Source organism: Callorhinus ursinus, unplaced genomic scaffold, assembly GCF_003265705.2.
Source record: "Callorhinus ursinus isolate GAN/ISIS: 27379988/994484 unplaced genomic scaffold, GSC_fseal_2.0 scaffold38, whole genome shotgun sequence".
Classification (NCBI taxonomy): Eukaryota; Metazoa; Chordata; class Mammalia; order Carnivora; family Otariidae; genus Callorhinus; species Callorhinus ursinus.
The window spans coordinates 12,419,575-12,447,345 of NW_027397100.1; the positions used below are offsets into that span (position 1 = coordinate 12,419,575).

General features: G+C 50.6%; 1 protein-coding gene and 1 pseudogene across 1 annotated transcript; both read right to left on the minus strand.

Moving 5' to 3' along the window:
- Window positions 1–9,447: 9,447 nt before the first annotated feature.
- On the minus strand, window positions 9,448–27,771 carry LOC112827636 (uncharacterized). The gene is given in 16 exon segments (XM_025876271.2): window positions 9,448–9,537; window positions 11,692–11,771; window positions 14,780–14,843; window positions 15,805–15,850; window positions 16,059–16,126; window positions 17,306–17,458; window positions 18,458–18,517; window positions 19,878–20,061; window positions 20,910–21,020; window positions 21,443–21,504; window positions 21,602–21,686; window positions 23,686–23,748; window positions 23,750–23,815; window positions 24,812–24,916; window positions 26,016–26,232; window positions 27,663–27,771. Coding segments are annotated over 16 exon segments (1,563 nt in total).
- LOC112827826 (ubiquitin-conjugating enzyme E2 C pseudogene) lies at window positions 22,314–22,940 on the minus strand (annotated as a pseudogene).

The window sequence follows — 27,771 nt, forward strand, 5'->3', positions numbered from 1 at the left end:
CTCTCTCTCTCCCCCTCTGTCTCTCATGAATAAATAAATAAAATCTTAAAAAAAAAAAAAAAACCTCTCTACACAACCCTGAGAAGGAGGGTATATCCTCATTTTACCGACAGTGAGACTTGTGGTACAGAGCAGGCAATATTCTCACCTGTGCCCACTGGCCAGCCTCCAGCTGGTAGTTTTGCTCAATCAGGACTAAATCACCCAATCAATCAGTTTCAGGCTTGGCACCCTCCACCCCTTTGGTTATTGGGCTGTTCTGGCATTTCATCTCAGTGTGCAGAGGCTAGAGCTATCTTTATGTCAGTATGACCATGTCAGGACTTCTCTTGTCTTTTTAAAGCCTGTTCCCATGTTCTTGGAGAGCACAGGCATGGTCCTATGGTGGCATTGGACCATCCTCATTGTGTTGGTGGCTCCTCTGTGTGTGGATTGATGATTGAGTTAACCCATTTACCCACTTTCTATAGCTTCTTCTATTGCAGGGCACTGGGTGGTCCTATTGACCACAGAACATGTGGCTTCTTTTTGTTTTGGCCAGGGTTGAGCACCCATAACTGTTGTGAATGTGTAAACTTACAAGTCTGACTTTCCCTCTCTTTATTGGGATGTGTCCATCCGTATCTACTTATAGAGTACTGGTCAATGTAAGTACTGGTCAGTGTGCTAAGTACTTGATCCTCAACATCTTATATAATCCTCACAGCAAGTCCGGGAACTAGATAATATTTATTACCCCATTTCTAGCTGAGGAGACTCAGCCTCAGCAAGAAGACAGAAAGCTGGGTCCACGCAGGCAGAAAACCCCTGTTTGACTCTAAGCTCAGGTGTGTGACTCAATGGTAGCTTCCCTTCTCTTGCCATCAGATTCCTCCCTTACAATGATTCTCTCAAGTCTTTCTCTCATGTTTAAGATAATAGGGAGGTTTGTGTCTTAGGGTATTTTCCCTCAGTGAAGCCAGTAGACTCTGGAATTCCTGTCTATTTGCATTATCTTACCTTCTCAGGTTTAATAAAGTCAGGCTCATCGGGGCACCTGGGTGGCTCAGTCGGTTAAGTGTCTGCCTTCGGCTCAGGTCATGATTCGAGGGTCCTCAGTGGGGAACCAGCTTCTCCCTCTCCCTCTGCCCCTCCCATCCTGCTGGTGCTCTCTCTCTCTCAAATAAATAAATGAATAAAATCTTTAAAAAAAATAAGCTCAGGCTCATCAACCTCTGCTCTTGCCATGCATAGGCATTGCCCAAATCAAGCTGCCTGCCATTTACCAAGACCTAGAAGAACTGCTATTGCTGAAATGTTGGGAAAGACATAATGGGAAGTCAATGACATCTTTCACATTGAATTAGTTAGACTTTAGGAAAAAGCTCATTACATTTTTATTATTTTTCTCATTTTATCTTCATCTGTGAGAAATTGGAATTTGGTGTCTAAGGCAACATGTAGGTGTCCTGTGAGGGAGAAATAATAAAATTCTCTGCCTGTGCCTGAATTTGTGGCACTATTTTAAAGACATTGTCTTGAATCATTCAAGAGTCCCAGGAAAAATCCCTCATTTTTTAAAAAAAGATTTTATTTTAATTAATTTTTAAAAAAGCTTATTTAAGTAATCTCTACAACCCAGTGTGGGGCTCGAACTCACGGCCCTGAGATCAAGGGTCACATGCTCTCATGCTCTTCCAACTGAGCCAGCCAAGTGCCCCTTAAAAGATTTTATTTTTAAGTAATCTCTACCCGTGGAGCCCAAACTCACAAACCTGAAATCAAGAGTCGCATGTTCTACTGACTGAGCCAGCCAGGTGCCCCAAAAGAGCCCCCATTTTTATTTATTTTTTTAATTAAAAACATTTTTTTTAGATTTTATTTACTTATTTGACAGAGAGATAGCACAAGCAGGGGGAGCCCCAGGCAGAGGGAGAGGGAGAAGCAGGCTCCCTGCTGAACAGGGAGCCTGACTTGGGGCTCCATCCCAGGACCCTGGGATCATGACCTGAGCCGAAGGCAGCCGCTTAACAGACTGAGCCACCCAGGCGCCCCAAGATCCCCCATTTTTAAAAGCGGTTGCATACCAGGCAATTGTTACCACCTACCATGCTAGGTAGAGTGCTATGCATTTCAGTAGGGAAGGGGCATTGCTAAAGAGATGATAAACGCCAAACCCTACGCATCAATCCTTTGGTGAGCTGTCCTGTACTTGTTCCTGCCTCAGAGTTTTGACATTTTCTTTCATGAATTTTGATTTAGCAAGTTCTTACCTTGCCCAGTGTTGATGGGTCTCTGTTGATAGGCAGACGTTTTCGGAAGCTGCCTCTCCTCCTGCTCTTGCCTGGGAACTGTCAGAAGCAAAGCTGCATCTCATTTTATAGCCCAGCGTCTCTCACAGAAGTTGTTAGACATGAGGGGGCATGATCAAATTTGTGCTGATAAGGGTGGCGTGATACAGGCTGACTGCCAAGATCAGCACCTGCTAATGGTTGTGACATTTGCCAGTGTCTTTCTGAGGGATGTTCATGGTGCTTGGAACTTTCTTAGAGGTGCAGCCAGGCCAGGTATCTGTCCTTTCCTGATTTTAAACCTTCATAGGCCTGTTATCTTCAAGTTAGGTGGGTGCTGGGGGAATGGCAGAGCCAAGGGGGGTGTAAGGCCTCCAGGTGCCAGCCCAGCGAGAGCCCTTTATCGTGCCGGTGCCGTCCCTCATCATGGTGGGCACTCAGCAGTGACCAGTGCTGTGGTGGGGATGTGAGGGAGAGGGTCTTTAGGGACAGCCTTCCTGTCAAGTGACAGTTTATATCAGATGTATGTGATAAGAAGGAAGCGAAGGATGCAGGAGGATTGGAACATACAGTGTCTGCAACCGGTGAGAGCATGAGTGCATGCCTGGGGGCTTTTACACATAGCAGTTAAATAATTTGCTCAGCCCTCTTTCCTTTCCCTAACTGCGCTTGGAATCAAACTTGATGGGGCGCCTGGGCGGCTCAATCGTTAAGCGTCTGCCTTGGGCTCAAGTCACGGTCCCAGGGTCCTTGGGTCGAGCCCCACGTTGGGCTCCCTGCTCGGCAGGAAGCCTGATTTTCCCTCTCCCACTCCCCCTGCTTGTGTTCCTGCTCTCGCTAACTCTCCCTCTCTGTCAAGTAAATAAATAAAATCTTAAAAACAAAACAAAACAAAAAACTTGAACAGAGTCCGTAGCCTGGTATGGTGCTCGTTTGTATTCAAGAACTCTAGGCTCTTTCTCCTCGTTACCTCCTTTAATGGCCCCCAAAACTCTAGAGCCTATTCTTTGGGCCTCTGGCTTATCTTCTATTTTAGAGAAGGCCTAGTCACCTGTTGGGTTCCTACCACTTGAAATTTTGTGATTTTGTACATTCTGTACGATCAGTACCAGAGTCTGGGAGAGCGAGAGATGATGTTGCCTAAGGGGTTGGTTAGTACCTGCTCCTGCCGACCCGAGCTTGGGGAATTAGCCCAGATTCCTGCCCTCAAGCAGGCTCCACATGTTTGCTGCAGGGCCCTCTTCAACCCATGGGGCTTCTCATACTGTGAACTTCAACTATAGCTTCATTTGCCAAAGGTCCCATTTTGGGCTTTGCTGAAATGTCAGAAATAGAACGAATGACAGTTGAACTTTTCTCAAAGGGCAGAACCTAGAGTTTTATATATGATGATGAGTAGAAGACAAAACCCAACTGTCTTGAGTCTTATTTTTCTTGGACATCTGAGGGAAATGGAGTCATCTTTTAGGCATAATTTGTGACAGCTGTTGGGGGATGTGGCCCTTGACTTTGGTACCTCCAAGTGGTTCTCTGGACCCAAAGAACGGGTGGGAAAGGGCACATCCCAGATGCGGCCTCTAGTGGCCCTTGGGGCCTCCCAGTTCTTTGTCTTTCTCTCCTTCAACCTTAGGAGGTGGGGCAGTCATTGAATTCTGCTAATCCAAGATCTATGGGAAGCCCTTTCACGCAGGGTGGCTTATCAGACTGGGCAGAAGGGCCTGCTTGTTCCCAAGCCCTAAGCGATTTGACCTGCTGACTCTTGAAAGAGAGGACCCTTTCAAGGCTGGCCAAGGCTTGGCTGAGATCACAATTGCAGATGATAAGGCAGGTACCAATTCTTAATGGCCTCTATGAGAAGATGTCTCAGTAGGTCTGGCTGAGCTGTGCGTGTCCCACTGACAGGCATCAGGATTTTGACCTCTCGTAGGTGTTTCTTTAGTAACATATGCACACCTGCATACACATCTATATGTTTGTCTATGTCTTTCTAGTCCCTGGAACTCAGCAGTCATGTCCAGCACTCCTGCCTCAGTTTTCTTCTCTGGTATAATCAGTCTCAGATCTTGGCCAATAACAGGAACTCACAGGGGCCTCCTGCAGGGAACTTTTATCCCTGCACACTTCTATGTTGCTTGTAAAATTTGGGTCAATTTTCATTTCTTAGGATCTCTCATAAGATTTTCAGTGGGCTTTGTGGGTGATTTATCAAAGGCTAAGAATACGGGTTTTAGGAGGAGAGGCAAAGTTTCTGCATACAAGCTTTGGAGCCAGACAGACCTGGGTGTGAATCTTGGTTCAGCTGCCTGCTGGTGTGTGGTCTTGGGCATTATCCAGTGTTTCTGTGTCTTACTTTCCTCATCCGTAAAGTAGGGATGATATTGTTCCTATATAGGATTGTCAGGAGGATTAAGCAAGATGAAATATGTTACAAGATTAGCACCACGTTAGCATATGTGAGTATTCTATAATTTACTATCATCATCATCACCATCATCATTTTTTACTATCGTGTTGGCCATTTTCAGTTTTTTTCACCCACCTTTCTCTCAGATTTTATACCATTTCCCTAGATTTTCCCTAGATTTTGGCAACTACTCATACCTTGTTTGCAATAAGAAAATATGGATTTTTTGATTGTTTCTTTACCAAAAAAAATGGATCCTTTACAATGCTTTTACCAAAATGAAGGCAGGTATAGAGACGTTTTGATGTCATTCTGAGTTTTCATTGTTAGTAGGATAGAGTTTTCTTGGTACATTCTACTGCAACTGGACTTATGAACATACCTTTTCACAAATGCATAAGAGGTTTTAAAAGGCTAAATATTTACTTCCAGGACATGTTTGCAAGTGTCTATGTATTGGCTCTGTTTTTTTTTTCTACCCAGTTGCCCCACAAATGTCAATGCCCAGTGTCAGGCCAGTGGTCTTGACTTTGTAGGCCAGAGGTGAGTGGGTCTGTGCCAAGAGGAGCTTTTCATTATCCCCAGAGGGGCAAGTAGCTGGTGGGCACCTTGTCTTTGCTGCTGTCCCTCTGAGCACCTGCTAATGGGCATCCTGTTCTGGAAGTGCAATAAGTTGGCTCCACATATAGCTGCGGGTATCACTATAGTGGCGTTTGCCCATGGTTTCAGTCAGCTTGGGTTTTACATTATGGGGAACTAGCTTTGCCTGAGAAGGAGGAAAGGGTCATGTCATGGAAATCACAATGAAACTCGAGTCCTAAGGCTGTGGCCACAACCACCAAACTGCTACTATTGAGCACTCAGAAAACGCTTTCCACCCCGACGACAACCTATTAGCATCACCATCAACAACAGCATCACCACCATCACCCACATCCCCATTTAGAGATGAAGGGACTATGGCTCAGATAAGTTAAGTGATCCTCTATTGTTGGACATGCAGCTTGTTCCCAAATTTTCATCATAAAACCAATGCTGTGGCAACCAGTCTTGCCCTTAAATCTTTCTCTGAATCTCTGATGATTTCTTTAGAAAATCTCCAGAAGTGGAAATTTATCATATGCATTTCAAAGAATATGAATATTTTCAGGATTCCTGATCCATGTGAGATGTGGCTTGCTCTTGCCAACCTCAAGCATTTGGGTTTCTTGTGGGGAAGGTGAGCATCATTTAGTGAAATATCTGAGTTACAAGTTACCCTAGAAGGAAAAACAATTCGACTCCATCTAACATCTCAAACTAGGTTTTGTTTGCTTTAGGTTATCACCTAAAAGAACTCTTTGCTCTAACAAACAGATAAGGATTTTTTTCTCCTTGGAATATATATTCATGCAAATGGAAAATCTGAAGTCCTTGGCCCTGCCTTCCCTCTGGCTTCTAGCAGTAGTGTGTCCTCAGATGGGAGCAGCGCCTGGATTAGCGGTGATGAGTCCAACCATCTACCACACATCCTTCCTTCCTTCCTTCCATCCATCCATCCATTCATCCATCCATCCATCTGTGTATTCCTCAAATATTTATTTGTTTGTTTGTTTGAAGATTTTATTTGTTTGAGAGAGATAGAGAGTGAGCATGAGCAGGGGTTGGGGCAGAGGGAGAAGCAGACTCCCTGATGGGCAGGGAGCCCGATGCGGGGCTCGATCCCAGGACCCTGGGATCATGACCTGAGTGAGGCTTAACGACTGAGCCACCCAGGCATCCCTCCTCAAATATTTATTAAGCACCTACTATGTATCAAGCCCAGAAATGTATCAGTGAGCCATGGTCTCTTCCCTCATAATTTGTAGTCAGAGAGACAGACGCAGAACAAGTAATAGACCATTCAATAAAATAATGACAAGTTGTGCTAAGTGTTCTGAAAGAAATGAAGGTTTGAGACAGAAGTAGTGGAGGGCCTCTCAGATGAAGTGATTTCTAAGTTGATCTAAAGGAAGAGAAGAAACTGTCCCGTGCAGGGTGCGGGGGGGAGAGGGAGAGGGAGTGGCTTGTGCGAGCCTGCAGTGGGGAGCAAGTCAAGGCCAGTGTGCCTGACGAGGGAGGGGGAGGGGGCGGTAGGGAGACAAGTGGAGACCAGGAGAGGCAGGGGCTGGGGGATGTGGCCAAGCCGGATTTTCTTCTGCGTTGGATGGGGGTTTTAACCAGGGCGTGACATGACCCGGGTTATGTTTTGAGAAGCCTTTTCTCTCTGCTGTTATAATCCAGGCGCCAGACGATGGGTGCCTTGTCCACGTGGTACTGCAGGTGGTATTGCGGGTGGATGTCCTTACAAAGTAGGACAGCAGGACTAGACTGGGGGCGGGACCAGGCGTGGAGGAGGCAGAGCCCTGAGCTGGGGGATAGCGGTGCCTTGCTGCGGGTGGGCAAGTGCGAGAGCCTTCCCGTGTCCTTCCTTCTAGACCCCTTTCTTTCTTCTGATGAATTTCCCCCCGTTCATTCATTTAAGTAATCTCTACACCCAGTGTGGGGCTCGAACTCACCACCCCAAGGTCTAGAGTGGAGTAGCATGCTCAACTGAAGGAGCCAGCCAGGGGCCCCTCCCCCCATTCTTTAGGTTACTATCCTAGCTGTCAAAATACCTCCCTCCTATGGTCACTTCCCTTAGCGCTCTGCTCCTTGGTTCTTGATGGCTCATGCACCGGGGCCTCCCTCCTGGGAAACTCAATGCCTTAACTCCATGACGCATAGACGTTCCTAAGATGTGTCTGCTTTGGGGGTTAGAAGGTGGAACTAGAGGGGTGGGACTTTAGCCCCCAGCCTCATTCTAGTCAGAGCCCCTTTCTTGTCACTCTTATGTATCAGGTTTCTTCGTATGCTTTTATTTGAGGAAATGAATCATTAGCCTTGAAAAAAATGTGAAAACTACTTCTTAAAAATATATATTTCCTTAAAAAAGACCTTCAGGAGTGATGCCACTGGAGAAGACTTTAGGCCACCAGAGCAGGTGAATGGGAGAGGTGTTTGGGCTCTTTGCTCCCCAGCTGAGCCAAGAGGCCTGAGTTGGAGGTGGGGGTGAGGAGAGGCCATCGGGGCTGGAGGGAGGAGGAAGGTGGTCTTTGGAGCCAGTGTCCTGACTTCCAGCACCAGAAGGGGTGTGGGCAACCCTGCCTGGGCAAACGGGGGTATTTGCACACCCCGTCAGGTGCCACTCAGTGTTATCATAAGACTCTAATGCGATAACAGCTGTCTGTCCGTGCCCGCAGCCTGTAAAATGAGATGCACCTGTTAACGTCCCGGGAGGGGAATGAGGGGCTCCCATGGACGTCCCGGGAGGGGAATGAGGGGCTCCCATGGTAGGACAGGCCCTCTCGTGCCTGGATAGCTCGTTCCTGCTGAGGAGCAGGCAAGGATTCCCTAGCTTTCTTCAAGGTCCTGAGGTTGTCTCCACTTGATTATTTTGTATTTACTATGTATCTACCATGTACCATGGTGTGCTCACCGGGACTGGGAAAATTCTGGGCTTAGGATGTAACTTTCCTCTGGGAAAGTGTCTCACAGCCTCCACCCTATCTTAGGTATATCACATGTGCACCAAGGGCTGGGAGACTTTGCAAGGCCGAATTGCAGGGTGGCCCTGCCCTCTTGCCCAGGGACTTCTCTAGGGGCTGCTTGTTGGGGGCTTATTTCCTTCACGGCTGGGCTTGTGGTTCATATTTGTAAAACAGGTTGGGGAGTCAAGTAGAGAACCCACAGCAATGTTTGCTCTGGGCTGCAACCTCGTACTACAGGCCAGGGACCCTGTACCAGATCCATGAGGGGCACTCCATGGTTTGGGTGGCTGGTGAAGGACTGGCCTCCAGGAGGGCCTCCCCATGGGCCCACCAGTTTCCAGAGGTCAGCTGGGGTTACTGGGCTGCAGACCCCAAAACAGAGACTATGAGCCTCCATCCTGCCTGTGATGGGGATTTTATCACAATCCAAAGTTTCCCCTCATCTGCCTTTTTCTGGGGCCAGGCCTAACTCGCTGTGGGCTTTGGTAGGTGCACGGTGTGGGAGGGGACATCTGCCCACTTTGCCATTCTTGGCAACCATGGAGCTACTTACATTTCTGACAGCATAGCCCTCTGGTTCCGGGGCTTTCTCTGCTCACTGCCTGGACCTGCCTGGGCCACATGGGACTGGATGTTGGGGTGGGGGGCTCCTTGCTCTCTCCCTCGATGGCACTGCTCTTGGGCCCATGATAGTCACTCACCTGCCTGTCACACCTCTGTGGTGTGGCCATATCATAATCCCCCACTTGGACCTGGCTCCACCCTCAGGGGTCTGGCTGCTTCCCTTTACCCCTTTCCTTTGTGCTCAGGGCCTCCCAAATACCTTGGGCTCTTGTAGTCCCCCCCCCCTTTCTTAGGGACATCAAAACTACTTCCTTCCTCTTCCTCCCTCTCAGGCAGGGAACCTTCCTGTATGTGCATATTCCCTGTGTCCTTTCTGTGTCTCAGCTTCTCAGGGCCTGGGCTCTTGAAGCTCAGGCTCTTTCTCTGTTTTCTGAGGAGCTTCCCTTCCCTGAGACACTGAAGACAGAATTCAGGATATCTCCCTCAGGGGCCAAGGGAACACGGGAGCTATCAGGGAGAAAAACCCTTCCTTCAAACATTTCAGGGTAGCCTCGCCACCTCCCAGAATCCCTTAGCAAACTCAGAACCAGACTCCTTCGCAAGCAAGAATCATCTTTATTGCAACTGAGACTTTCCACTGACTATAGCCATTCTCGGCCTCTCAAGGATCCAGAGCACGTGTGGCTGAGGGGAGGGACAGGCCTTTGGGAAGAACTGGCTCTTCCTCTGGAATAGTCAGTAGCACATAACCCTGTGGATAGAAGCAGGTAGACATGCCCTATCTGTCCTCGCTGCCCATAGCACCAGCTTTCCCTGAGGTGGCTCAGGCCATCTTGAGAGGGGTTGTGTGTGTCCTAAGGGTACAACTTCCCCTGTTGGCAAGAAGGCAGAGTCAGGGACAGACTGCACAAGGGGATAGAGTGGAGGGGAAGAAGGGTCTTGGGAATGTTTGTGAAGGAAGGAAGAGATCAGTCCTTGGTGCTCTTCCTGAAAACCTGTCTGTCAAGAGTCCTCTAATGTTTCTGATGCATTGGGATTCATCCTGCTTGGGTCACCTGAGGTAGATCTCTCATCCAGCTAGAGCCTTCCACATGCTCCCACCCACAATGCCCAAACCATGCTGTTGGAGTCCATCTGCTGCTGTACCTGTTTTTCCACCAGAAGGGGAGATCTGAGGGTTTCAGGGTCTGGGTCTAACTCCCAGCATCAATCAGCACGTGGCCAGGCACAGAGCGGCCAGTGATATGTATTAACAGAATAAATTAGTCACAGCAGCCATGTAAGGAGGTGCAGGTTGTGCACTGCTCAACTCCAGGTGATCTTGTTTGTATACTACAGTATAAGTGCTGCATCTTGGAGTTGTGTAATATGTAACTGGCACAACAGTGCGAGGCAGCCTAGAAGTGAATCAGTGGGTGAGCTTACAAGCCCCTCCACCCTCTCTCCTCTTGCCTCTATAGGTCTGGTTATGAGAGAGCTGCTGGGGCTGTGTCCTGACTTTGCCATTTTTGGCATTCAAAACTATAGAGGGGCCCCTGCCATTCCTGGCCCACCTTGCCAGGAGTTGTGACATCATTTCTGGAGCGGCTCCAGCCCCTGTATTACCTGTAGTAGCTCTTCCAGCCCCAACCTAGGGTCATCCTGGGCTGAGCCCTCCCTGCCAGGGTCACCCAGGTTGGGTGGGGTCTAGGGGAGGGGTCTGGGGATGGGGTGGGGGAGTAGCACAGGCCAGAACCTGGGCTTTTATGAGACAAACTGCTGCTGCCCCCTCCCGCCTCCTGCACGGTAACTTCTGGTTCTTGAAAGCAGATTTCTAGTGTCTCCCGAATGTCAGGACTGGGAACTAGGCATCCTGGGTTCTGAAGCTCAAACTTTATGTCTGGGAGGGTAGGTCAGAGTAGGGCTGGGTGAAATCCATGGTCCTAGCAGTTCCTTGTGCTTCTGAGGGGAACCCTCACCTCCACCTTATATCTTTATCTCGATTTTTATAGACAGGGACAACAGGCCGAGAGGGGCGGGGGCTTGCCCGATGTCACACAGCCAGGAGGTGGCGTCTGATTCCCTCTCTGCCCTGCCCCCAGAGCCCTTCAGCACTGATGTGTAAGAGTGGGACTTTTGTGAAGGTGGGGAACGAAGAAATGAAGGGCATCTCTGAGCTCTGCCCCTTCCCTCCAACCCCATCTGCCTCTTCTCAGATACACCTCACAGAGGGATGGGACGAAGGCCAAGGAGGTGGGGTGACTCTTGGGGCACATTCAGAGCTGGCACATTCCCTGGCAGCACCTCTGTGGTTCCTCTGCCGGATTTCTTGGCCCTCTGCTCTTTGGTCTCGTCTTACCTCCTTGGCATTTAGCCAGCCTAGTGACGGCCCGGGGTCCCATCCTCTGGCAGTTCACAGAAGGCAGGTGCCAGAGGCAACAACCCTGTTCTGGGGGTCAGGACACCTGAGTTCTAGGGTGGTGGCTGGTCCTGGTTAAGGGCGAAGGCTTTGAAATCAGATAAACCCCAGTTGGAACCCTGGCTCTGCTGCCCTGGGCAAGTGTCTCTGCCTCTCTGAGCCTTAGTTCCCCTCTCTTGTAAAATGCAGAAATAATAACATCCACTTCATGGAGCTCATTGTGAAGACCACCTGTGTGGGGCACTGAAGCTCTCGGTGAGCCTGGGGCCTGGCTCCCTGAGCCGTGGAGCCTCAGTTTCCTCATCTATAAATGGGGCTTCACATCCAGGATAGCTGTGAGATGGTGACACGAGAGAGGTAAAGGGCTTGCCACATGCAGTGACTCCTCAGCCCGAGCCTCAGCTTCTGCCCCCGCAGGATGGGGACAAGGCACCTGTAGGGCTCCAGGACCCTTCTAGCTTTGACCTCCCACAGGAGTCTCAGGAAGCTCTTTTGCTCGGCATTTACCTTGGAGGGCTCCCCTTGGGCCTGGTCGAAGGAGATGCCCTTGACGTTGGGCAGCGGGAGGTCTCGTTCTCTGAGCAGCTCTGTGAGAGGTGTGGGTAGGGGAGATCAGTGCCCTGGTAAGCGCAGGGTGGGGCCACGCCAGCCGACCTCTGGCTGCCCCACTGTCTAGAACAGGGAAGGGATTTGGCGTGGCCCCTTTCTCCTCCCCTTCCTCAGGGGACACCGTCCCCCCATCAGGCAACCCCACTCTAGAAAACCAGGTCTCTAAACAGCTACTCTACCCATTTATTAAAAACCTATCTTGAGGGAATTTCTTCTTGGATATATTCAGTAACTATGAACACATTCTTAAGATATTCTTCTTAGCATTTTAAGGAATGTTTGGTTTGTTGAAGGCATCTTAGGAATCTATTAATGAATTTCATTCTTCTCGTTTAATTGAGGAAAACAGCTGAAACAGTGTTTGTGCTCCTAGAAATGCTAGAATGTTGACAGAAAAAGAAAACGTCTCAGAAAAAGTTTAGAAACAAGTCAGTATAAACTGAAAAATCAACCTGAAGACACTAGGAATTTGGTTATATAATAAGAAAATATCCATTAAATATATCCAAGAAAACATTCATGAATATACTCCTTTATCAAATATATGAAGGGTAGTCCTTGAAGTAAGTTTTTGGTAAGTTGATAAATGGTAAACTTGGAGAATTGGTCATTCAGTAAATTGAGTTTCAAAGAATTTATCACTTGGCCAGTTGATTTTGGCAAACTGAGTTTCTGAGATTTGACTTTGAGGGCCTGGTGTGGGCCCCTCCTGCCCCAACCTTTGCACTGACCAGGCCTTACTTCGCCCTGGCTCTCCACCATCACTCTGGGCTCAGGGGAGGGTCTCATATCCATCCCCTTGTTGGCCCAGTGTGTCATTCCAGCCCAGTTAGGTGAGGGGCAGGATGGAGGAAGGGGACAGATGCCTCTGGTCTCCCATCTGGCCTCTGATCTGCAGAGGCCTTGTCACCAGCCTCTGGACCCCTCCTCATTGCCATCCTCTCTCTGTGTTGGGACCAGATGACCCTGACTGCAGCACAGGCTTTTGTGAATCTCTCCCCTGCCAATTCTCTCACTCTCAGGCTGCTGCTGCTTCTTCTTTTTTTTTTTATTTATTCATTTGAGACAGAGAGATACAGAGAGAGAGAGCATGAGCAGGGGGAGTTGCAGAGGGAGAGGGAGAAGCAGGCTCTCTGCTGAGCAGGGAGCCAGATGCGGGACTCGAACCCAGGACCCCGGGATCATGACCTGAGGTGAAGGCAGAGGCTTAACCATCTGAGCCACCCAGGCGCCCCACTCTCAGGCTGCTTCTTACAGGCAGTCCTCCTGTATTTTCCCAGTGGCTTTGGCCCCCCTGCTCCTTTTTTCCTTGCCTGGGAACTATGGACGGGACCCCAGCGTGAATGGCACCCCCTGGCATGTGCAACCCACTGGCCTGAGTGTTCACCCTGCAAGAGTATCTAGGCTTCTTGAACCAGACCTAGCTCCAGGGTCATCTCTTGACCCTTGCCATAGTTCTCTTTGGTCCAGGTTCTAAGATACATTTATTGAATGAGCTACCTGTAGTAGGCTTGGCCAGGTCAGGGTGCATCCTTGCCCACCTGGACTCTCTGGCTGCCTTGCTGGACCTTTCATTACCATTGTTCCCCACCTCCAGTTGGTCCCCCTTCTTGAACACAGATTTACTTACTTTATGCTCAGAACTTTCCCTGGGTATCGTGGACCACAGAATGATGCCAAACCCTTCAACCTGATCAGCATTTGGGCTCCTGCCTGCTCCTTTAGCCTTACTCTGCAGTCTTAACAGGAGTCCTCAAGTTGGAGCATAGAGAGATGCCCCTGTAAGGGAAACAGAAAACCAGAGTTCTGGGCTCAACTCTGCCAGAGACTTCCTACGTGTGCTTCCTGAGTGTCTCCTGGGTGGGAGGTACTGGACAGGGTGTGGGGGATGCAATGGAAAGCAAAGACGGGGTCCCTGCCCTCGGGCAGCTTACCACTTATTTAAGGACAGAGGCACTGACCAAATAATCATGTGAGTGGGTGGGCGATTGTTATACAGACTGTCGGGGAGGGAGAGTGGTGAGTTTTATGGAGCAGAGGAGCCTGACTGGGCTCTACACTCCCGTAGAAACCACTTCCCACACTCCTCCCACTTCCTGGGGTCACCTCCCCACAATTCTGTCCGCACTCTGTTATCTCAGGGTCTGCTTCTGAGGGAGCCCGAACTAAGACTGTGATGTTTTAGAAAAGTTTGATTTTGTTGCTGATATCTGAACATAGGCACGATGTCTCAAAAAGTTCAGCTTTATAGGGTCTCTCAAAAATACAAAATATCCACCCCACTGGCGACATTTGACTGAGCTGAGTGTTAGCCACCTACCTAAGGCAGGGCACGTTTGCCATTGGCCCCACCTGGGCTGCTTCCCTTGGGAATGGTATCTCCCTGGACCCTGAAAGCATTGGAGTTGTGAGCTGTGGGCTCCACCATCTCTAAGGGCCCTTCCTGGTCTCACTTTCCATGACGCCAAGCCCCGCTCCCCTAAGAAGCCCTCCCTGGCCACTCATCCCGCTTCTGAGCTCCTGTCAGCACGAGCTGCCTGGGCAAAGAACAGGAGGGCACCCAGGGGCCCTTCCCACCCCCCATCTGCCACACCCCAAATTTCAGTCTCTACCCTGCCTCCATCTATCTGCCTTGCCCATGGGCAATTCTTTTTTTTTTTTTAAGATTTTATTTTACTTATTTATTTGACAGAGAGAGAGACACACAGTGAGAGAGGGAACACAAGCAGGGGGAGTGGGAGAGGGAGAAGCAGGCTTCCTGCTGAGGAGGGAGCCCGATGCGGGGCTCGATCCCAGGACCCTGGGATCATGACCTGAGCCGAAGGCAGATGCTCAATGACTGAACCACCCAGGTGCCCATGGGCAATTCGTAACCAACTCTGGGGGACAAGGCAGAAGCCAGCTGTCCATGGGAAGCTTTGGACACAGTTGATGCTGCTCCAAAGTGCATGGTATATGGGCATGAGGAGAAACACAGGGGGCTCACCGTTGTGATGGGGCAAAAATATCCTGTTCAGAAGCTCTAAGAGAAAGGCCTCCATACATTTTTCCTACAACAGATGAAAAAGGAACAGGAGGGTCACTTTGGCTGGGTTGGCAGATTCAGACCATGGGAATCGGGTGCCTCCACTGTTCAGGTGCCCACAGGAGATCAGAAGTGGTCCCGGGGACTCCATTTTTAAAGGGCATCGGAGCCAGGTGACCAGATAGGGAAGGGCCTGGGGAAAGTTGAGGGGCCTGAAACAGAGTTACCCTCACCCTAGGTCACAGGGACTCTCTTCATATCTCTGTGGGATAGTCCAGGGGGAGAGCAAATAGGTAGGGCCCTCCGTCAACTTTTATCTCACTCAGGAAGAGCCAGCCCCCGACCAGTAGGCCCTGCTCACTCTCTGACCCCCCCTCAATCCCTCTGATCCAGCCACCCTGGCCCCCTCACTGTTCCCTGAACCATCGGGTACACTGTGGTCTTGCGGTCTTGGGTCCTCTCTTCCCCATGCCCCCACAGCTCTCTCCGTCACCCCCTCCAGTCTTTGCTCAAACACTTACCTTCTCAGTGAGGCCTTCCTCCACCTTCCTTTTTAGTATTACCCTTGCCCACAGTCCCAATCCCCCCTTCTGCTTTTTCATAGCATCATCCCCTGCTTCCATACTATATGGTTTACCTTACTGGGCTTATTGTTTATTACCTGCCCTCACCCTGCTAGAGTGTGGGTTCCACAAGGGTCCTTTGTTTTGTTCACTGACATATCCCAAATACCCAAGACAAAGCTGGGCACATAGTAGGTGCTCAGTAGGTATTTGTTAAGTGTATGAAAGAGTGAAGTGGACAAGTTTAAGTTCTAGGGGCCACCCTGAACCCATGGGGTGTGGGGACACCAGGGCAAGATGAGATCAGTGATAGAAAGTGAGTGAGGCTTTCAGCTGCCTACATCAGCGACTCAGGGCCTTTTTCCGGGCCTGCCGATGGTTCCTTCAGGACCATGGAGAGGCCAGAGGTAAGGAGAGACTCACCTGCTTTGCAAGGCCAGCAGGGTAAGGGACCAGGGTGACTGTGGTACTGCTAGAGAAAAGAGATCCCCCTTTCAGGTCACGGCAGCTGCTTGGGGGTGCAGAGCTCAGAGAGCCTCCTCCTCCTTCCTCATACACACTGCTCCAGGCGCTGACAGTGGGCAGGGAACGCACCCCTGACCACACTCCCCCCACGCCCCCATCGCTCAGTCAGTCCTCTTATTTCTTCCGAACATCCAAAACCAAAACAACATTACCTGTTTGGAGTGAACTGAAGTTTTAACTCCTGATTTCTTGAGGAAAACACAGCCTTCGAAAGGAGATTCTATGGGAGTTGAAATTAGACCAGAACAGGAGAGGAGTTTATGTTCCACGAGAGGGATTCCCTTCACCCTGACCCCCATGAATGCTTGTGAGAGGGCTGGCCCCTCTCACGCGCTCCTCCCCCCACTCAACTGCTGGTCATGTGTGTTCAGATCATGCCCGTGTGGGTTGCCGTGGGAGAAGGCACTGGCGATGCTGGGTACTCCCAGAAGCCAGGGCAGGCTGGGGCTGGGTACGAGGCTCAGCCCAGTGGAATGGAAACTTTTGGCAATGAGGCACTTGGCCATAGAATCACTGTTGCTGGAAGCCAGATGACGCCTTGGTTTTGAGGGGGTTGTCTATGGGCCTCTGTGATTCACACAGTCACCTTATAGACCAGAAATAGGACCTTTCACTACCAGTCAGAGATGACGAATTTCTTTTTTTTTTTTGAAGTTTTTATTTATTTATTTAAGTCATCTCTACACCAATATAGGGCTTGAACTCACAACCCCGAGATCAAGAGTCTCATGCTGTTCTGACTGAGCCAGCCAGGCGCCCCAGAGATGACCAGTTTCTTGACCACAGAGTCATGCCAACTCCTGTGGCAGACCCCAAGGTCCTGTGTGTGCATCAGATGCTGCTGGACTCACCTCTGGTGGAGCAACCATCTGGTCCCCCTTACCTGAGATACTTTTCCAGCTTTAAGGTCTGTGGAATGGGAAATAGGAGTGCCAAGGGGGCTCAGAATAGAGAAGGGGAGAGTTTGGGGGAAGCTGTATTTCCCCAGAAATAGAGTAGAGAACACAGACACGCTGAGCCCCTCATGAACTGTTTCTCGGATCTTTCTCCTGGCTTTGTGGACAAGGGCTTCTGACGCAGCCATGTCCAGGGAAGACAGAAGACTTGACAACTATCTGCAAGGCACTGAGCAGAGGGTGTTGGAGGCAAAACTCTTCAGTTGTTGAGGAGGTCCTTAGGGAGCGCTAGAAGCTGCGCTCAGGGGAGCTGGTGCTCAAGCATTTTAATGTGTTGACAACAGGTGCAGCTCTTTGTGTGTGGACTGATCGAACATTAAGCAGAAGGCTTGACGCTGAGGTTTGGCGGTGAGGTCTACCGCTGCCTCAGTCAGCCGGCCCTGGAGGGGCCCCCAAGTGGATCCAGGCCCCTTGAGGAACAAAGAACTTCAAGGCTTACTCACCCAGGAAACTGAGACAGAGGAGGTGTTGCTGGGCCTCAGCAGCACCAGCAAGCCCGGCTGGGTGACCATGGTGGTGTGGCCATCAATGTGGACAGTGGGAGGGTCGGGGGCGCTAATGGTCAGTCTCACACTTGCTCTGGACTGATTAGAAGTCTGAATGGAGTTAAAGCAGAAAAGGTGCAGACAGGTAGAGAGGATGGAGTTCCTTAACTCCCAGCTTGGAGGAACGGGAACAGGATCATCTTAGGAGTCGGGGTCTCTGAGTTTGTATTCTAGCTCTGCTGCAACTTGCTGCATGACCTTGGGAAGTTTACTTAAACCTCCCTGAGCTCCTTTAAGGTGAGGTGACATCCGCCTTTTCTTGGGCATGTGTAGCAAGTAAGAACATAGATTTTGGAACCAGAATCCCAGCTCCACCACTTGTAGGCTGTGTGGCCTGAGACAAGTTTCTTCATCTCTCTGTTTTCGTACTTGTAAAATAAGAATAAGCATGCCTCCTCCATAAGGTTGTTGTGGAGATTAGATGAATTCAGTCGTGTAAAGTGCTTAGGACAGAGCCCGGCAGCTCATCATGCTATTGTTACCTGTTGTGATTGTGGTTTGTTCATCAGATGCCATATTCTAATAGCCTTTGGAGAGAGGACACTGAGCATGGATTTTGGAGTCCAGAACTGGCTTCAAATCCTGGTTCTGCCACCTACTGAGCAATATGAGCTTGGGCAGCTGAATTCACCTTGCTGTGCCTCAGTTTGCTGATGTATGAAAATGGGATGAAGCGTGGGATGTCTGGGGGTTATGTTGATGTAGGTGGAGGGGACTGGCACATAGTCACTGCTCACTGTTGCCCCCATGCACACCTCTGTCTGCCTCAGCAGGTATGCCTTAGCGGGGTCAGGGCCTGGTTCAGTAGTGAGTAATGATGCCAGCCACCTGGCCATGGCCACCTGATTGGGGCGACGAGCTAAGCGCCTTACTTGGATCAACTCCTCTAACCCTCACGGCACCTGTGAAGTAGCTGCAGTGAATTTTGGAGTCCACAGTAGGAAACTCTGGCCAAACAGAACACGTTTCTGCGGCCCAACCCTGGCCCGATCCCAGACTCCTTCCTGAGATCCTGGCTGCTGTGCTGGAGGGGAAGGAAGCTGACAACACACCCATCTGGGGCCCAGGCTCCCACTCTCCCAGGGCCAACAGTTGAATGAGCTCGGCAGCCTGGAAAAAGGGCAAAATGTGTGGCATTTAGAATCCTGTAGATCTGTTCTGAGCAGCTTTGGGGGTAGGGGTGTCAGTGTGGTTCAATGAGGTATAATTGCTTCCAACTGAATGATGACCCCCATTGTCAGCATGGGAGGGGCCATTCGTCTGGTTTCTCACCATGATATATTTAGAAATGTTAACATTTTGTTGTTGCAGTGATTTCCTCCCCCCAGTATTTTACTGTGAAGATTTCCACATATTCCACAAAGATAAAATAATTTTATAGGAACATTTGTATACTCATCACCTAGATTCTTCAATGAGCATTTCCTATACTTGCTTTATCACATTTCTATCCATCTATCCATACTCCATTGGTTTTGAAAATCAGTCATGATAGAAAATAGTAAAAAAAAAACCCATATAAAGTAAAAAGTACAAGTCTACCCTAACACCTCTTTCCCTTTTCCTCCAAGTCCTATTTTCAGGGGGTAACTACTATTGGCATTTTGGAGTACATCCTGTTTTCTACACACATGTAAGCATGCATAGATGAGAACATTCTAACCAATCATCTCTGAGGAGATGACATTTGCACTGAGACCAACAGTGGCAGGAAGAATGTTCCAGGCAGAGAGACCAGCATGTACAAAGGCCCTGAGGTGGGTAGCAGCTCAGCCTGTGTAGCTGGAGTGTGACGGGTAAGGAGACGGAGCTGGAGAGGTTAGCAGGGAGCTGCAGAGAGGAGACTGGCTTTTGTTCACAGTGTGGTGAGGAGCTGCTATGGGCTTTTTGGCAATGACATACCTGGATTTCTCCCTCATTTGATCCCCTCATTGACCCTGGGCACTTGCTCTTCTTGCAGACTTCTGTGGGTATGCCTCCTCGTCCCCATTCCGGCCACCTCCTCAGAGATGTCTTCACTGACTGCAGCACCCAGGGCAGCCCTGTCATCCCCACTAGTCACTTGCTGATCCATTGCTCTTATTATAAATAAATTATTTTATTTTTCTGGCTGTTTCCTTGTTCAGTTTCTATTCTCCCCCTTGACTTTGAGCTCTGCAAGGGCAGGGACCCTGGGTGCACAGGGCCTGGCACATAGTAGGCTTTCAATAAATATCTGTGGCATGAATGAATGGATAAGTGTTATGAAGGGAGAAACAATAAACGGACCTGGATGTTCGAGGAAATCTTCTTAGAGGAAGGGACTTTTGTGCTGGGTTCTGAAGGCTGAATAGGAGTTCTCCAGGGAGGTCCAGAGGGAAGTGACTTACCTAGGTCCACCCAGAAAGGCACTCTGCCAGCTGGGCTGGGCCTTGGTTTCTTCATGTGAAAAGTAGAGCAATAAAGTTATGTATTGCCCTTTTTCGAGCACTCTGGAGTCCTGGGGGTCCACATGGATCTCCTTGCCGGTGTAGAGGCAGGACAGGATGTCATTGTAGGTTTCTAGCCCAAAAGCCAGGTCCGCCATGCTGTCTTGGGCTAATTTTGGAAGGGGTTGGGGGGTCAGGTGGGCAGGTCTTTGGGGTCTCTGGCTGGGGCCGTAGGGTGTCACAAGCCTCAGAAAAATGAAGAAGGAGAAATTTGGTGGGAACTGTTTCCCTGGCCAACAACCGGTTCCAGCTGTAACCAATATCACAGGCTCACTACGTGCTAGGCAGTGCTCAATACACGTGCGCACGTGTGCACTCTCATTTCAGCCTTGCAAGGGTGCCGTGAAATGGGAACTCCAACTGTCCCTATTTGACAGATGAGGAAACAGAAGCTGGGAAGCCCGGAGCGGTAAAGTGACTTGCTCAAGGTCCTACACGTTCTAAGAGGTGGAGCTGGGTTTTGAACCCACGAGCCGCCTCTCCTTGCTTCTCCCTCATCTGACCCCATTCCCTTCTCTGTGCCTTTGTTAACAGCGCCTTCTTCCTATCCTCTCGTATCCTTGCCCATCTGACCCACCTCTGACCATTCCATGGGAAGGAGGAGGGAGCAGTGAATGGGAGTTGGGCAGCCAGCCTCATTCCTTCTGTGGGTCTCAGTTTCCCCATCTGAGGGGTCCGTTCCAGCTGGGCGTTACACATGACCCTGCACCCCTGAACTGCCCCACTTGCCCTCTTGTTGGAGCCTGATGCCTGTTCACAGGACACATAGCCCTGTGGCCACCCCTGCTCTCCAGGGCTGAGGCGGGACTCTCTGGGCTCAGCATCAGCTCCGAGGGCGGGGGCCGCCAGGTCCCCCCTTCCTTCTCCCTCCTTCTCTCTCTCCTCCTCTTTTGCCTACTGCCTCTTTTTACCTGCTCCTTCTCCTCTTCATGCCTCCTATCCAGAGAAGCCCCACCTCATTTCCTCTTTGCCCATCCTCCCCCAGGCCAGTGGAAGTCCCCGGAGGGTCTGCCCTGGCCGGGGGGTTGGGGGGCTGGCGTACCTGGACGTTCATCAGGGTGGCCTCGTCTGTGACCTCCGTGGTGGTGACATAGTATTGGAAGTCTTCAGGGCCCGAGATGGCCGGGGATGCAACGAAACCAGGACTCAGCTTCCCCTGAGGGAGGGTGGATGGGTGTGGGGAGGCAGGGAAGCAGGCAGAAATTTGCTCTCTGTCTCTGCTTAGCTTGAAGTTCCTTGCAGGCTAGGTCTCTGCTTCTTGTGACAATGAACATTTATTGAGCAATAGCTTTGCGCCAGGTTATATGTATTATTGCAGCGGTGCGGTCCATTCTGTAGGCCTAGGATTAGTCCCATTTTACAGGTTGGGAGACTGAGGCTCCAGGGGAAAATGACTCGCTGAGGTCATAAGACACAGTGCACTTTCTCACTCTCACTAGAAAGGAGGCTCCCTGTGGGTAGGCTTTGTTTTGTTTCCTGTCATATTCTTAGAGCCTAGAGCATTGTTCTTGGCACACAGTAGGGGAATGGAAAATAAGCCCCTTCCTTAGTCAGGGGCTATGTACACAGAGTGACATGCAGCAGGCCTTCCAGCAGTGAGTTGAGTAGGGTCATGGCCAGGGGGCATACCTGCAGGGAAGGCACAATGAGGTCCTTGTCAGGTCGAGGGGCTCTCCCTCGGGGTCACACCCCTCTCCCAGGAGGTAGAGGAGGATAAAAAACATACTATCTTCTGCAGGAGGAAGGGCAATGCCTCATCCAGGACACTTGTCACCAACTCCAGAGCTGCGTTTGCCAGGAGGGGGTCCATCCTAGTGGTGGGGGAGGGTAGGTGGGGTCTGAGACACCATGGAAGGGGAAACTGAGGCCAGAGGCAGGAGTCCAGGGCAGGGCTGGAGGGACTGTGTGACATGGAAACTCTAGAGTGGTTCCTTCCTTCCTGGTGTCTCTCTTCTCCTCCCACCCCTACCCTTTCCTTTTCTGTTTTGTCCCCTTCATGCCTTCTTGCATTTTTTTTTTAAAGATTATTTATTTATTTGATAGAGAGAGACAGTGAGAGAGGGAACACAAGCAGGGGGAGTGGGAGAGGGAGAAGCAGGCTCCCTGCTGAGCAGGGAGCCCGATGTGGGGCTCCATCCCAGGACCCTGGGATCATACCTGAGCCAAAGGCAGATGCTTAATGACTGAGCCACCCAGGCACCCGCCTCCTTGCTTTCTCTCTCCATGACTTCCTCCTCCTCTTTATTTCTTCCTGATCGTCCCTCTCTGTCTCTATCTCTCTCTTTTTTTTTTTTAAAAAAAAACCAATGTATTTATTTAATATATTTGTCACAAGGGCTCAACCAGAGACTTAATTTAAAAAACAGAAACAAAACAAAAATGACACCACAGCTTAAGATACAGAGTCCTAGACAGAAATGAAGAGAAAGACTATCTAAGGAGAAAATAAAAAGACACCACAAAGAGATAGGCTGGACAGTCAGGGATCTTGGCTGGAGACCTGCTTCGAGTAGGTTTCTTGCAGATACTTCTTAAAGGCTGTGGGGTTTTTCCAGAGCTCGGCAGCATGCGTGTTCAAAGGACTATCAGTGTTTGGTTCTCCTAGCAGGCTCTGGATGGACAGCAGGATGGTCCTGACATCATACAGGGCAGACCACTTGTTCTTCAGGATGTCCAGGCAGATATTTCCCTGGGTGTCCACGTTGGGGTGGTAGCAGGGTGTGAGGAACTTCACCGTGGGCGCGTTGTAAGGGTAGCCACTGGGGAACTCCAGCGAGAGCTTATACCTCAGGTCTTCATAAACTGTGCCTGCTGCTCCATGGATGGTCCCCACCCATTTGAAAAGGTTGTCGGATTCAGGGAAGGCAGAGATGCCTTTGTCACCAGACATCACGAGGGTCATCAGCTCCTGCTGTAGCCTCTTGCCCACGGGGCCCCGGGCGGCGCCCCTGCTGGGCTCGGCTCCTTTGCGGGCGGCGGCGACGCTGGCGGCAGCTGGGTCGCGGTTCTGGGAGGCCATCCCGGGCGGTGCGGGGAGAGAGACAGGAACTCGGAGAGCACGACTGCAACTGCCTCTGTCTCTATCTCTTTATTTCCTCTCTGATAAAGGTCTCTGGGATTTTCAAGGAGGAGAGTCATGGTAGGCTTCCTGGAGGAGGTGGGTTTTTTGTTTTGTTTTGTTTTGTTTTTATAAAGATTTTATTTATTTATTTGACAGAGAGAGAGATAGCAAGGGCAGGAACACAAGCAGGGGGAGTGGGAGAGGGAGAAACAGGCTTCCTGCTGAGCAGGGAGCCCGATGTGGGGCTCGATCCCAGGATCCCGGGATCATGACCTGAGCCGAAGGCAGACGCTTAACAACTGAGCCACCCAGGTGCCCCGAGGAGGTGGTTTTTGTGCTAAGGTATCTCAGTACGTGGGTTAGCTCATCTTTTCCCCACAGCCACCCCGTGCTGGCTGGGATTGGTGGGGAATTCCATTTTACTGGTGAGGAAACAGGCTCTAGAAGTCAAATAGCTTGTACGGGGCCCCCGAGTTAGGAAGCAGCCAAGCTGAGATTTGACCTGGGTGGATGCCCACTCTCAGCCATGACATTCAATGTGGAGAGAGGAAATGCTGTTGGATGGTGTATGCAGCTTGCAGCCTCGGAGATAACCCAGTCCCTGATGCCCTTGGTCACTCAGAGAACGAGGCTGGGGAGGGGCAGCCACAGCAGTGAGTCTCCGTGAAGGGCTGGGCAGCGGAAGCAGTGCAGGAAGCCCTGGCACCCGCTCCTGCCCAGTGGGAGCACGGGTGTGGGCAGGTACTCACTGCTCTAGGACCTTGATGCTTAGGTATCCTGGTGGGGTGTGGCACTCCTCGAAGACCACCCCTCTTGTTCCCCGTCTGTTCCAGCTGTCCCCCAATGCGAATGTTCTTGATGACTTCGAGCTGCAGTATCCTGTAGGGGCAACGTGTTTAGGCAGGCTCCAAGCCATAGCCCAAGGCAGGGGTTAGAAGTCATAGGCTGGTGGCCTGCAGCTGCCTGCAGGGCTCAAATGAAAAACTAGAAGAGCTCGTTAAAGATACGGATCTCATACTTTAGAAAACCTGAGAGATCTGCCAACACCAGCCAGCGTCCTCATAGTGGGGCAATCACCTGGGGCTGATGGTGACCTTGAGGGGGGCCACTGGTGCTCCAGGAGCTCCAGTCCCCACAAGGCCAAGGGCCAAATTGTGTTTTCACTGCCCATCGCTACAAGGGTGATGATAAGAGAGAAATATTTCTCTGTGTCCACAACTGTACCAAAGAAATATTTCTTTGTGCTCCCTTGTCTATTAAAAAGAGAAGCTAGACCAAGAAGGCCACATTTTATAAGAAAACCAGGGGTCGACATATTCCTAAGATTAGGAAGATTTGTTTCATGTGCAGATACCACCTGTAGCACTCCTGCTGTGGTCCGAGCTCTCCCTCGGGTCGGCAGTGAACGCTAACTACAGCCAAGTGCAGGAGTGGATAGGATCATACCCGTTTTGTAGATGAGGAAACGGAGGCCCAGGGAACAGAAGCCCTTGTTCGAGTTGCCTGGATGGTGAGCGGGAGCGGAGTCCCGTTATGCCGTGCTCTGAGGTGAGCTTGCACCGGACCCCCCTCAGATCATTCCGTTACTGCATCTGCCTGCCACTCAGGTGGGACACATGTTCCCTGACATGGAGGTCTCTGCTGCCACCTCACTGTGTGATTCTGGCTAGGTCCCTTTCCCACTCTGTGCCTTGGTTTCCCCTTCAGTAAAAATGACTTTGAAACACGCTCAAGTGGCAAGGATTATTATGACCCTTCTTGTGACATAGGCAGCAGGCCTTTGCTGGCCCTGCATGGCTGCCTCTCGAGTCATAGCAATGAGGGGTGGGCCTGCCTGGCACCGAGGGAGGGGCACGAAGTACCCAGTGTACTCACTCCTGGAGTGAGAAGTACGGTTTGCTTCGCAACGTGACCTGCATCAGGCTGGCGCTCAGGATGTGCAGGGTATCCTCAGGTCCTTTGACATCTTCTATGACCAACCTGCGAGAGAGGTTTGGGGGCTGTTGGTATGGCCTGGTAAGGCCGCTGTGGTTCTGTAGCATGTGTGTATGTGGGTTGGCTGGAATAAGGGCAGACCCCAGGAGGAGTAGGAGCAGCTTTGGGACAACCCCGTCCCTGACTCCCAGCCCAGATGAAGAACAATGGGGCTGTAGTTCCAGCCTCCAAGCCTTCAAGACCTGGCTGAGTCCCTTCCCTTCTTTGGGTCTCAGTATCACCCTCTACTAAATGGGGAGAATACAGTGGAGGGGCTGTCTATGTGCCTTGAGCCTGCCTGAATTCAAGTATAAGCATTCTGCAAAAGGGAAGCAAGCGGGCAGAGTCAGAGAAAGCAAGATGGCTGGTGATCCCACCACCAACCGCTGAGGGGCCATCTGCCCTGCTGAGCATTCCGGAGGGAGGACATGAGCCTTCTACTCCCCTGAGTGACGTCCGTTCCCAGCATCTCCCCGAGCTGAGAGGAGCCCAGAGTACTTTTTTGAGCATTAGATACAAGCTGGTGACTAATCTGGTGCCCACTAGAATGGGCAGCAAACCACCCTAAACGAGGAGAAAGGTGTGGAAACAGCCATGCCCACACCTTGATCTGGACTTCCGGCCTCCAGAACTGTGACACTATGAATTCCTGTTGTGTGAGCCACGGTTTGTGGTACTTTGTTGATGCAGTCCTGACAAACTATACAATCAGAAAACCTAGATTTTGATTAAAGCCCTTTTGATTTTTACATATTGGCAATTCCTTAAAATTTTTCTAATTTTTAAAAATGAAAATATTTAAAAAACACCATGCAAGTTTGCAATACTCAGGTGTAGGCTGAATGTGAAGGTCTGGAGGGGCCGCCAGCCTGAGATCCTTGATTTAGACTCCGCTTTGTTCCTTGGATGATTTTAAGTGGCTTGGAGAGATTTAGAACAATAAAGATGCACTTGCTGAGTACTTCCAGGCTGTAGAGCACCTCCAAGGCTACCAGGGCCTCCCACCTGCCCAGTGTTACACTTGATGTGTGGGAACATTGTGGCTCAGGGAAAGGGTCGAGCCCGAAGGGGGAAGAAAAGGCAGAGTCCGCTTCTGCAGACTCACCCGCCCACCTGGAACAGCTCCCCCAGCAGTGGGAGGCTCTTCCCTGAGAGTAGGTCCCCGACCAGGGAGAGATCAAATGCATTGCTCTTCTTGGAGAGGCCTCCTCTTATGAAGGGCAGGTGGTCCAGGATGGTGACACCTTCACTGGTGGGCCCCATCACAGGAATCCTGGCCATGTGGTCCAGGATGTGGTGTTCCGAGAATAGGTCTGAAATGTCTGAGGACACAAGCCTCTCCTCAAGGGGGGCGCTCACCCTTCATTCAGTCATTCAACAAATGCCCCCTGGTGCCTGCTCAGAGACAGCGATTTAGATGGTCATTTAGCGGCAAGTTCTCATCAAGTGCACACTCTCTTTTGGGCTCAGGTAACAGGAGCATTGTGCAGCATGCCCCTGCAGACTGTACATTCTAGTGGGAGAGACAGACAACAACCCAGGATCCAGATAAGCAAACAGGGCAATTTTTGAAAGTAAGTGCTACAAAGAAAATAAAATGGAGTCGAGTTAGAACATGACTGGGGTGAAGGTCTACTTTAGATAGGGTGGTCAGGGAAAGCCTCTTTGAGGAGGAGGCATTTGAGCTGGCCTGAGCAAAGTGGAGGAATCCATTATTGCAGGATCTGGGAGGAGAGCAATGTAGGCAGGGGGAACAGCACGTGCAAAGGCCCTGAGGTGGTAATGAGTCTGGTGAATTTATGAAACTGAAAGATCGGTGAGGTTAGACTGCAGTGAATGGGGCAGGAGGTGGATGGGCAATGAGGAGCTCATGGTCAAGTGGGAGAGAGACAGATAGGATTACAACAACACATCAGGCTAATGCCATAGATGAGGCTTCACCAAAGGGCTGTGGGAGCTCAGAGGAAGGAGACTCCTGCCTTGGGAAACTGGGAGGGACTGTTAGAGCTTTGCCTTAAAGGATGAGTCAGAATTTACTACGTTGGGAAGGAGGGAAAGAGAGTTGTGGATGGAAGAAATAGCACAGGAAGAGAAGGAGGCTGGGAAGTCTGTGGGAGTGGTCAGGGCAGGTGGCAGTAGAAGAGGCTGGGGATGCAGGGCCTTGAATGCCAAGATGAGGGGCTTGGAACTTCTCCAGAGGGCACTAGGGAGCCACACCCAGCAAATGTTAGAGCAGAGGAAAGATGAGGTCAGGTCTGGGTGAAGGAAGGCAAATTCTTCTCCTCCTCCTCCCCCTCCTCCTCCTCCTCCCCCTCCTCCCCCTCCTCCTCCTCCTCCTTCTTCTTTTCTTCTTCTTCTTCTTTTCTTCTTCTTCTTTCTTCTTCTTCTTCTTCTTCTTCTTTTCTTCTTCTTCTTCTTCTTCCTCTTTTTAAAGATTTTATTTATTTATTTGACAGAGAGAGACACAGTGAGAGAGGGAACACAAGCAGGGGGAGTGGGAGAGGGAGAAGCAGGCTTCCTGCTGAGCAGGGAGCCCAATGCGGGTCTCGATCCCAGGACCCTGGGATCATGACCTGAGCCAAAGGCAGATGCTTAACTACTGAGCCACCCAGGCACTCCAGGAAGGCAAATCCTGCTGCTGGTGTTGGGGACTCCAGAAGAGGAGAAGCCTTGGGGAGGGCGATGGTACCGTCTCCCACCCCTGCCCTTCCCTGAGATCTTGCCTCCTGAAGCCCCAGCCCTTAAATTTTACCTGTTTCCAGCTGATTCTTGCTGATTCACAGGAAGAGCAGGTGTTGGGCCTTCCCTTGAGCTTGGGGCAGCAGCCCCCAGCATAGCAGTGACCCCCAGACCAGCAGCAT